This window comes from Myxocyprinus asiaticus, chromosome 33, assembly GCF_019703515.2.
Source record: "Myxocyprinus asiaticus isolate MX2 ecotype Aquarium Trade chromosome 33, UBuf_Myxa_2, whole genome shotgun sequence".
NCBI classification, from domain to species: domain Eukaryota; kingdom Metazoa; phylum Chordata; class Actinopteri; order Cypriniformes; family Catostomidae; genus Myxocyprinus; species Myxocyprinus asiaticus.
Window position 1 is genome coordinate 26,106,599 of NC_059376.1, and position 12,418 is coordinate 26,119,016.

General features: G+C 39.2%; 1 protein-coding gene across 1 annotated transcript in view; it reads left to right on the plus strand.

Annotated features, from left to right (window-relative positions):
- The window catches only part of LOC127424116 (phosphatidylinositol 3,4,5-trisphosphate-dependent Rac exchanger 1 protein-like), a 93,102-nt gene continuing 80,684 nt past the window's right edge, over positions 1-12,418 (plus strand). Inside the window, exon 1 of the mRNA XM_051669020.1 lies at positions 1-662. Within this exon, the coding sequence (XP_051524980.1) occupies positions 498-662 (165 nt within the window). The 5' untranslated portion in view covers positions 1-497. The remainder of the gene's footprint in view (positions 663-12,418) is intronic.

Sequence of the window (12,418 nt, forward strand, 5' to 3'; positions counted from 1 at the left end):
CAACAGCTCCCATCACAACCATCTCACTTTTCATGCGGCCAACTCTCAACAGCCCTTAACACTCGTGGAGTCTCTACTTCGGCTTTCGCTGTGGCTTTTACCGCACGGTTTTGTCAGTGCTTTAACGGTTACTCAATCGTTTCACGTGCACACTCCTATTTTACATCATTTCGCTCATCTGAGCACTTTCTTCATTTATACTACAGGCACCCAGTAGGCTTCTTTGGTTTGCTTTTTAAACGTAAAGTATTTTTTAGTGAGATGCAAATTGCCTTGCGGTTGCTTTCGATGTTGCGCGTTGCTACTGCTACAGAAGTTTCTCCAATTTTGACGCAAAATTTGTATCCTGTCGCATCCTTCTGAAAGGTCGCGTGCAGCGCGCGCGACGGATTAAATGGATTAATTATCACATCTTCACGTCATTCCGCAGAGTTTTCGGGCAACTGGTGTATATTTTTGGCTTGTTTGGAGGTGTTTCTCTCAAAGGGGTTTTTAAAATGAGCGAAATATACACCGAGGCGGACAGTCAACAAGAAAACGGGGATCACAGCAGCAGCAGCAGCAAGGACTCGGACCGTCAGCTCCGCTTGAGACTGTGCGTTTTAAATGAAGTATTGAACACCGAACGGGATTACGTGAGAAACTTGGCATTTCTACAGTCGGTAAGTTTCTCTTACTTCGAGCACCTGAACTAGGTTTACTCATGCACCTGAATGTTGTAGTTTGAGCACCCATGTGACTAGTGAACGGCAGTTGAGCGCTAATCGTTACAGTCTCATTTACTGGCTCATAAAACTCTTCATTTGGAGATATCGGGTCCTGGCGAAGCAGTCAAACTATCCGTGTTTTAGTCACCGTGTGCGGTCCTCAAGAAAGGGGAAGAGACAGAATATGTGGAGACAGGCAGGCTCTCTGAATCAAATCGTGTTGACTGGGTGATTCTTTTATAAACTGACATGTTATCAACAACAAAGCATGCAGTTACAAAAGGGATTGATGGTGTGTAGTCGAATTTCCTTGGGGTTTTTATTTGCTGATGCTTTGCAAGGATATGTATTGCGTGTGTGTGTGCAATATAGTTTCTCCACTGGATGTTTTAAATGACTATTGCTGAATCTCTTTGGGTGATCTCCCTGGTGGTACTTTTCTGTTGTACAGTTTTAGACATGACCCTGACGTGTTTGATCCAAGAACACATTCAAATCGAGAAACAAGAGTCTGTCACTTTTACTGCCTTTTACAATATTATTCAAACAAGCTACTTAAATCAGAGCATATTTCCTGGTCATGCGCAGTTTAATTTTATGAGCTCAGTCTCATAAAAGCAGTGGTTTAGGCTTATGTGAGAGGTAGGGACTCGGTAGTCCTCTGCAACTTTCAGAACACTTGTTTTTTGTGTGTCTTGTGATAAGTTAAAGGAATAGTTCCCCCAAAAATGAAAATTGTGAAATGTCTCAGCTCACCCAAAAATGAAATATCTCAGCTCTGTTGGTCCATTCAATGCAAATGAATGGTGCCCAGAACCCCATCCAGTAATTAAATCCATGTCTTCTGAAGCAATATGATAGGTGTGGGTGAGAAGCAGTTCAATATTTAAGTCCTTTTTTTGTATACCATAAATTCTTCTCCCTGCCCAGTAGGTGCCGAGATGCGCGAAGAATGTGAATAACAAAAAAACAAAACAAAAATAATGTAACAGTGAAAGTAGACATTTTATAGTAAAAAAAGGGCTTAAATATGATCTCTTTTTCACCTACACCTATCATATTGCTTCTGAAGATATGGATTTAACCACTGGAGTCGTATGGATTACTTTTATGCTGCTTTTATATGATTTTTGATTCTTCAATGTTCTGGCCACCATTCATTTGCATTGAATGGACCAACAGAGCTGAGATATTTTTCAAAAAATCTTCATTTGTGTTCAGCAGAAGAAAGAAATTCATAAACATCAGACATAACATGAAGGTGAGTAAATGAAATAATTTTAATTTTTGGGTGAACTATCCCAAGGATTTCCTCATCAGTATGCAATCCCTCTCAGCACTGACACAGGCAATTTTTTCTGGTGACACCCTATCTAAAACATCAGTGACCCTCCATAGTATTTAAATGCACTGTTAAAGTATGGTAATAAAAAAAAAGTGTATCTCCAGACAGGGACTTCTCATTCTTGACAAGTGTTTTCTTGCTCTGATTAGCATCGCATCATGACACAGCTTGCCTGGAAAATCTTGAACCTTTCATATTCCATCTCCCACAATTTAATGTTTTAAAACTATTCCATCAATATCAAACCCCATTTATCTGTTTTATGGGCATTCCGAAATGAATTTCTCACATTCCACACCAGCGCTTTTGTCACAGTCCGTAGCCTCTTTATTGTGGGATAAATGTAACAGTATCAAAGTAGCTTGAGTTTTTAGCGGTTTTATAAGCATGTCAACAAGGGGTTAGCAGCCTTACAGTTATTAAACCAGTTTTGAACCAATCCTTCATAATCATATCGGCCTATTAAGCTGTGGAGGCAAAGTGGCTTTTGTGAGGAAGCTGCCAGCTGATGACGTAATGACGTAGTGCAGGCTGTGGCAGTAAGATTTAAAGGGTTAGTTCACCCAAAATGAAAATTCTGTCATCATTTACTCACCCTCATATTGTTCCAAACCGGTATGACTTCTTCCATGGAACAAAAGGAGATGTTAGGCAAAAAGTTAGGGACTGAGACCCTCAATCACTATTCACTCTCACTGATTGGAAAAAGATTAAATGGAAGTGAATAGAGATGGAGGCTGTTGGGCCCTTAACATTTGCTTAACGTCTAATTTTGTGTTCCACACAAGAAAGTCATGTAGGTTTGGAACAATATGAAGGTGAGTACATGATGACAGAATTTTCGTTTTGGGTGAACTATCCCTTTATTTTAAATACATTGTTTCTGATTGGCCCTTTTGTTCTTCCCAATGGGATGAGTGGAAGATGAATGAGTACACTTGTCCTAATTATTGTTCTGTCTCTGCATATGGGTAAAATCAAAGTCCCCTCTCATCTGCTGCGACTCACAGGGATTCATCTCCCCAGTGGTGTGTCTAATGTTATTTGATCTGGAAGCATTAAGTGAAGCGCAATCAATAAAATTAGTCCTTGCAGATGCACCTGATGGCCTCTCATTGAGATGACGCTTGCCTGTGTGTTGACGCAGGTGAAGTGAAGTGGACGGCAGTGCATCGGGTGAAAGGAGAGGATACAGCATCCTATGGCTCTTCGTCTTTCATTGCTTCTGTCTTTCCAAGGGCCATAGTGTGAAAAACAAGGCAGTGCTAGAGATCGATATCAAAGACGTCTGCCTTTCATCTCATGGCAGTCACTCTAGGTGGTCTTCTTTATGTTCTTTTGTGAGCACACACACCATAGAAATAGTCATCTGAAACATGGCTGGCTGCCTCACCCTAGGGAGATTGATAATTGCCTCATGAATTTGTTTAGATATTTAAGCAAGATACTTTTTATTAGTGATAAAGGTTTCAAGGCTGTGTCTTTGTCACTCCCTGAATGGCTCTTCTTGCCAATGTTTATCTTTGGAATTCCACAAGGACTCTCAAGCAGATATTACAAAAGGTTAATGTCTATTTTCAAAGGAATAAACCAGGCTTTAATTTTATAAACCACCTGGCAGAACCAAAAATTTCCTCAAGAGCCCTTTTTGGGTATCTTGCTCCATTTTTCAACTTATTTCAACATCCTTTCTTTTAGATTTTAGTTCAGAGAAGACAAAGAGGATTGGATATATGTGCCAAATATAGCAAACACCACCTACACTTGATGAATAAGACTTAACATTTTACATTTGATGGTACAGCAAGCAGGCTTTTTGTTGCACTAAATGTGTCAATCCATGCTTTGTCTGTATTCGAGGCCATTATAATAAATACTTCACTATGATCTGTGCAAGTTTTTATGTTAAGATACAGTACTTTCTCCTGTCCCAACGTTACATGCAGAGACTACAAGTAAGCCATTCAGAGGTTGATTCCCTTGGAAAGTGTAAACAGTAGGTGCTTTTACGTGGACCCTAGTAATCTGTTTGTGATCTGACTAGTAGCACAGTCCGAATAAAAAAGTCTCATGTAACCAGGTCAATCAGAATGAATTGGCCAAATCCAATGTAAACTTAATTCGGATTGTAAGGGGGGGGGGGGGGTGTTGTGCGCATGTCCATAACTGACGTAGTAATGGCGAAATGACAACGAGTGAATGCTGAACTCTTAGAAGACGAGTGACCAATAGAAGATCAAAACGTCACACACTACTGACCTCTAATATTTCAAAGCTAGGTGTTTTTTTTTATTGTTGCCGTATAGTACTTAGATGGTATATTTGAAAATGTTGAATGATTTTTTTATTAATTTGTGATGTAACCAGAAGCCCTTGCATGACATCATATCTTCGTTCGTTGCCTTCTCTGAAATTATCTCACATTCTCAAAGTCTAGTGTGGCATAAAAGCAATCAATACATTGAGTAGTTGAACAGCCAGGCAAAAAAACATTGGCTCAACCAATGGTGTGAGTTTAGGAAGGGACTATCTGTTTGATCGACCAATGGAAAATGGGGCTAGTGTTTGGGGAGACCTGTTATTAAACAGTCATATTTTAACTTCCATAGTGGCACAGAAATTGTTTGTTTAAGACTGAGGATCCGTTTCCAGTTTTGGGCAGGGATTCATGCCCCCACTGATGTCTTTGTTGCCCATCCAGCTGTTGTTAGTTTCTGTGCTCCAGCTGGGCTTCTAAGGAGGAGAGAATTCACCCAAACAGGATGAAAGGAATGTGTGGAGGAGCGGAGAGAGGAAGTCAACCTGGTGTGCTTCCTACTTGCAGATGATGTCTCAGTCTGAGTCCTTACAGGAGGGAAGCACAAGTGTAGGTTTTCTGGGTTATAAATAGTGCATTTTATAGACCCTGCACCAGAGTGTCACAACCAGCCATCCAGCTCCCTTATTATGGCCTAGCAGGGTACACGCCAACCACACAACGGAAAATCCTTGTTCTTAAATAAACTGCAACATATAGGTGTTTAGGAAGGTTGTTTAAATTGTAGCCTGAAAAAGAACTGTGAGTTATACTAGATTTGGACAACTGGACATGAGAAATTTCTAAATTTGTTGTTTGGAAATTTGGAATTGATATGCTTTCATTATTTGTCTGTCTGCAAGTTTATTTAGTGGATTGAATCAGTAAACTGGCATTTTGTTAGTATAAACTGTGACAAAAGCTCCATGAAGAACCAATCAGATTTCTTTTGACACCATGTATCTGGATATGCTTTGGCACATTATCTAGTAATCCAACTGGTCGTTTGTGCCAGTTCTGAAATGCAGTCAGTCTGCTGACCCCCTAGACCCTGCAGATACTCCATACGTAGTACTGATGATCATCAACAGCATTAGCAGAGCCACCTGTACTAAAACAGTCTAGTAGCTCTCACCGTGGCTGCCCTAAGCTCTGCTGATTACAATCCACCATCCACTGAAATGTCAGATTAAGACACTGTGATAAAGTCGCGACAAGTCATGCGTTATAAGCTGTGGCACAGAGGCACAAGTCAGCACCAGGAATTTTAGGAATCTCTTTAAATTTCTTGAACTCCATTAGCTGGGTAGACCTTTCCTTGTGACTTTTACATTTCATTTAAATATTTGATATATATATATATATATATATATATATATATGCACACACTGGCAGCCAAAAGTTTGGAATAATGTACAGATTTTGCTGTTTCGGAAGGAAATTGATACTTTAATTTACCAAAGTGGCATTCAACTGATCACAAAGTATAGTCAGGACATTACTGATGGACATTTATGGACCATATAAATCAATAAATGGTCAAATAAATGAAAGTAATCCTAATGTGGCAAAATAAACTAAAATAATCCTATAATGTGACTTGTGGTTTTATAAACATTGTAAGGAATGTTGATGTTTTAACACCGCATCTTAACAAGGGGGACACAATAAGTGTTCATCGACAAGTAACTTGTCTGTCCACACTGAAATTAAAAATGCTGGGCAATGCAACACCATCACAGCCATCATCAAAACATGATGTTTATTATTCAGTTACAGCATGTGGAGAGTGATTTTAGACCAATGAGATTTCACCATAGGTGGGGCCACCCAGCACGATGCAAAATGTCAACAAAATGTCCTGTCGCTCTCCGCAGTCACAGCTAGTCAGGACAAAACTCTTTAGGCTAAGTGGAAGGGATAGCTTTTATCACTTGTCACTTAGGCTAGGTATCAATACAGATTTCCCTATCTGATTCTGATTCACAAGCTTTCGATTCATATTTTGACTTGATTCAGATTAATTTATGTATTTTTCATTTACAATGTCCATTTTGCTTACATATGAAAGCAATTAGATGATTCTCAAGATCAGTTTCAGTAAGACAACTGATGTTACATATTTGAGGAAACATTGTTTCAAATTCTCAGGTAATATTCAAGACAAGTAAACAGTAATAAAGAACAAAGCAAACAAGCAATATAATGAATTAAAACAGCTGAACAAAGAAACAAATAGAGAAAAATGTTTGTGCTTTAAACAGCTGTATGAATTATTCAGAAATTTAAAAGTATAGTGATATTTAACATAAAACTAATTTAAAGGAATAGTACACCCCAAAAAAGAAAATTCTTTCATTTTTCACTCACTCTGATGCCATCCCAGATGTGTATGTCTTTTCAGAATTTTCATTTTTGGGTGAACTTTTCCTTTAATCACTGGTCTTCAATATATGATTATAATCCATAAAAGGTGCACTCAGTAACTTTTTGTTTGTGTCATCTTGTACTTACAGTGACACCTAGTGGTGTGGATATGGCATCATTCAAAATCAATAGTTTTCAGTTAGATGCCAATTTAGAAAGTCACTTTTCACAATCAGCCATGATTAATTTAATCCATGAGTGAAAGTGTCCAATAACAAGACAGTTACTGAGATTAAGCAAGTAGTATTCAGATGGTTATGTGATTCTAAAAGGGCAGCCCCCATGAGGGCGCCCCTCCCCCATGTAAAATAAAACAACTTTTATGAGGTTACTGATATGACTAGAGTCCTCATTTCATATGAGTGGTCATGATTTTTTTATACTTCTGCTTCAAAATTACAGTTAATTTCTTTAGGAGTGAACTTTTTTGATGGGGAAAAAATTGCACCCTTAAAACTTACTATTATTGTTTTCCAGCCAAGAGCTGTTAGTTGTTTTCTCCTTTTCTTGTTTTTGTTGCTTGATTAATATTAACAACATACTAGACTTCTATTTGGCTGCATTTAATCCTTTAGTTCCTATATTTTGATACAAATCTGCTCTGTGTATGATTACTTTAGACTAGGGCTGTGAAATTGAATTTCTGCAGTGAATATTTTTTAACGCACTAAAATTTTTTTGCATGATTTACGCAGTATCCATTATTTTTACTTCTGAAACTTCACGCGTTAGGAGATAGGTGTCCCGAGTTGTTCCTGGCAGGCTAGTCAGCCTTACATGCACCGAATGGGATGGGGGTGGGGGGGGGGGTTAGGGCATCTGCTGCCTGCCAGGAACAAACCCAGGCACATTTGTACAATGGGCGAAACTTCTAAGATGTTTTTTTTTTTTCGTCACTTTCTGTTGCTAAAGTTGGCATACAGTTGTGCACAAAAGTTTGCATACCCTGGCAGAAATTGTGAAATTTTTGCATTGATTTTGAAAATATGACTGATCATGCAAAGTCTTTATTTTAAGGATAGTGATCATATGAAGCCATTTATCATCACATAGTTGTTTGGCTCCTTTTTAAATCATAATGATAACAGAAATCACACAAATGACCCTGATCAAAAGTTTACATACCCTTGAATGTTTGGCCTTGTTACAGACACACAAGGTGACACACACAGGTTTAAATGGCAATTAAAGGTTAATTTCCCACACCTGTGGCTTTTTAAATTGCAATTAGTGCCTGTGTGTAAATAGTCAATGAGTTTGTTAGATCTCACGTGGATGCACTGAGCAGGCTAGATACTGAGCCATGGGGAGCAGAACAGAACTGTCAAAAGACCTGCATAACAAGGTTAAAGGATATAAAAAGATATCCAAAGCCTTGAAAATGCCAGTCAGTACTGTTCAATCACTTATTAATAAGTGGAAAATTCGGCGATCTCTTGATACCAAGCCAAGGTCAGGTAGACCAAGAAAGATTTCAGCCACAGCTGCCAGAAGAATTGTTCAGGGTACAAAGAAAAACCCACAGGTAACCTCAGGAGAAATACAGGCTGCTCTGGAAAAAGACGGTGTGGTTATTTCAAGGAGCACAATGCGACGATACTTGAACAAAAACGAGCTGCATGGTCGAGTTGCCTGAAAGAAGGCTTTACTGCGCCAATGCCACAAAAAAGCCCGGTTACAATATGCCCGACAACACCTTGACACGCCTCACAGCTTCTGGCACACTGTAATTTGGAGTGAAGAGACCAAAATACAGCTTTATGGTCTCAACCATAAGCGCTATGTTTGGAGAGGGGTCAACAAGGTCTGTAGTGAAAAGAATACCATCCCCACTGTGAAGCATGGTGGTGGCTCACTGATGTTTTGGTGGTGTGTGAGCTCTAAAGGCACGGGGAATCTTGTGAAAATTTATGGCAAAATGAATGCAGCATATTATCAGAAAATACTGGCAGACAATTTGCATTCTTCTGAAAGCTGCGCATGGGATGCTCTTGGACTTTCCAGCACGACAATGACCCTAAGCACAAGGCCAAGTTGACCCTCCAGTGGTTACATCAGAAAAAGGTGATGGTTCTGGAGTGGCCATCACAGCGTCCTGACCTTAATATCCTCGAGCCACTCTGGGGAGATCTCAAACATGCGTTTCATGCAAGACGACCAAAGACTTTGCATGACCTGGAGGCATTTTGCCAAGACGAATAGGTAGCTATGCCACCTGCAAGAATTTGGGGCCTCATAGACAACTATTACAAAAGACTGCACGCTGTCATTGATGCTAAAGGGGGCAATACACCGTATTAAGAACTAAGGGTATGCAGACTTTTGAACAGGGGTCATTTCAATTTTTTCATTGTTGCCATGTTTTGTTTTATGATTGTACCATTCTGTTATAACCTACAGTTGAATATGAATCCCTATAAGAAATAAAAGAAATCTGTTTTGCCTGCTCACTCATGTTTTCTTTAAAAATGGTACATATATTACCAATTCTCCAAGGGTATGCAAACTTTTGAGCACAACTGTATATACATTTTCAGGAGGTACTTGCTTAGCTCGACAGCACATCCTAGCACAGAAACTGATTGTGTGGAGCAGCGCATGCTTATTCATTACGTGCGACACATGTCCCAGGCATAATAAACACAGGAAAGGATTTACTCTATGGAGAATGGAGACTTCACCCTCAAGCGGTGAACCAGACGTGTGAGATATTGGGGCAAGCTGCTGTATCTCTTCACATCACCCGAAAACACTTATTTGAATCTGCCCAGTTGATTCTATTATTAAGAAAAGTCCACTGGAGAACAGCAGAAGATTTTGGCCATCGGATGTCGGATAAGTCTCTGTGCAGATGTTCTCAAAATGTTCATAACTACAAATTGTGGCTTGCAGCAAAATCACAGACATTAAACTGACACTTACATAACTAAGTTTTACAGGTTTTTGATTTGACAGGAATATTTGAATTTCTGTCATCATTTACTCACCTTCATGTTGTTCCAAACTCATAATGTCTTTCGTGAATAGTAAAAGGTATATATATATATATATATATATATATATATATATATATATATATATATATATATATATAATAAATAAAAGGAGTCCATACGAATTGTGTACTATATCAAAAAGTCTTTTGAAGGCACACAATAGCTTTGTGCGAGGAACAGACCAAAATTTAAGTCGTTATTCACTAAAAATATCATCCACCCTTGCTCTACTTGGGGCCTTCAGGAGTGTTCTTGAGATAGGTAGTGATGCCCAGTTCGCAAGTGAATCATTCTGACTAGTCTAACATTTGTCTTTTTTTATTTTTTTTATTCTTTGCTGTTTAATTGTTCAGGTGGGGAGGATTTCTGTGGATCTTTGAGGTTTGTTTTCCCTCTGATTGCTGTATGGGATGGTGGCTGTGATTATTTACTTGAATTAGCTACACTGCAATACCAGTGTTTTTTTCACTCTCTCTCTCTCTTTCTCTCAGTCTCTTGACCATCAATAGCCTTGATTGTGACCCCACGACAAGCATTACATCTGCAGTTCTACACAATGGGTGCATACCTAAGAGGTATGTTTTGCAAAGAGAAAGGCAGCAGTAAATAAGAGCCCATACAGGGGCCATTGACCCTTTGGCCCCTTTGACAGAGAGAGCTCTGAGGAATTCCACAGTTGTCTTGAGGGAATTGCCCTTGTGGTTTGTGGCCAGAGGCTGGCCATAGTGTCATGACTCTAGAGATTTTTTTTTGGACTCTTCAGGGTTCTTCCAGATGTATGGGTTTTCCCATTGCTCATGGTTGGAGAGCACTGTCATGACTGGAGCAAAATATGAACGGTCAGTACGTTTGGACTAAAATAATAATTTGTCTTTTTAATATGCCATGTAAGCTCTCTAGTCTGATTAAAATCCAGTCCAGTTTTTGCAAAGTCATACTTCCCATCCCAAAGAATTCAATCTCTTCTTCGTTCAGCATGTATACACGAGTTAAAATTATTTTGCATTATATTTTGCATTTATATTAGGTAAGAAAAAAAGAGACTGCTGAGGGATACGAGATGCATCGGTTGCCTGGGACAATTGTCAGTTATGCACTTTAGTAGTCAATTTACAAGTTTGGACCAAGAAATGCTGCAATTTGACCAGTCAGAATCAAGTATTCCAGAGAGATGTGTAATAAACTGAATTATTTAATCATGTTTAGAGAATGCTTTAGATCGTATAAGTCATGTTAGCTTAGACTAATTAATATTTGTTTGCTTGATTTAATGCCTATAAATAGCACAATAAAATTAAACTAAATTCAACATGTTTCACATTGTCCATTTAGAAAATCTTTGAATTGGGACCACAGAAATATTTGTGGTACAGAAATGTAACTCAGAGTATCATGGAAAGTCATTGAGTAAGACTTTTTGACTCTTTATGTCAAGTGATCTTATGTATCTATGTTCTTAATTTAAGGTTTCATGTAGTAACGAAGGAACTCATTAAATTAAATTATATTTGATCTTCACTTGCCATAACTTTGCAGCTGACGCAAAGCAACTGATTTTTTTTTTGTTTTTTGTTTTGTTTTTTGGGGTGAGTGGGGAGCGTCTTAATGTCCAGCCACCAAAGCCACACTTAGGGAGGAAAATTAATGAAGATATTATGCATATGTAATAATGTGGCTCAAATGAAGCAATGCTGATTACACACTGGCTGATGGGATGACTATGTCTGAAATGACATTAAATCCATTACTCTAGATGGGAGGCATGACACATCAGGAAATTAGATAATATGCACACACACAAGTATAAGCTTGTGGTAAATGACAAAATAAACTACTGTAGCCAAAGAAATCCCATTATATGTCAGTACAAACACCACAGGTAATTAAACCATATGTTTGTTTGACTGGTCAAGTAAGCAGCTCTCTATGTGATCTGATAATGATCGGTGTGTACAGTCAGTGTGGCAACATGACCAGGGCTGGTGTCTGCTGTTGTCGTATAGGCCAGCTCAGGGGTCCTTTCCCCCCCTGTGGTGCATGATCCCTGGCTCTCATGGCGGTTTTCCATACGTGCTCAATTCACACTTCCATGGAGATGAGCTCAAATGCCTTCCAGATGGCCACTTCAATCTGGACTAGGAGATCTTATCTGGACTACCACATATCTAGGGTGACCAGATTCCTGCTTGTGGAAAACGGGACAGCCCCAGCAAAAATGAAATTGACGTATCCTTACCTAGGCGCAGATCAATGCGAAGTAGAGGGTGCATCCGCATCTGTAACTGTTGTCACCTTGTACTTTTCGCTGGCAGCAATTTTTCTCAATGTGCACTTGTCTTTCAAGAGTTTATCATAAAATGCAGAGCAGTCCAGTCCAAAATTAAGACATACGAAAAGCATTGCCTTCATGACTTTTACACTGAGTCGAGATTTATCTGGTATCCGTGCTGCGTTCATTAATGAGAAAACATGCTCCACAGATGCAGATGTCCCAGGCAGGCATAAAACAAACTCCACGACCTTGGCTAAGACTCCAAAGTTGATCATCTTGCTCTCCAGCTCACGAAAAACATCTGTCAATCTCTCAGACACGGCCGTCTTGTTCATGTTCCACTCGGTGATGCGACGAGTGACAATGTATTTCACG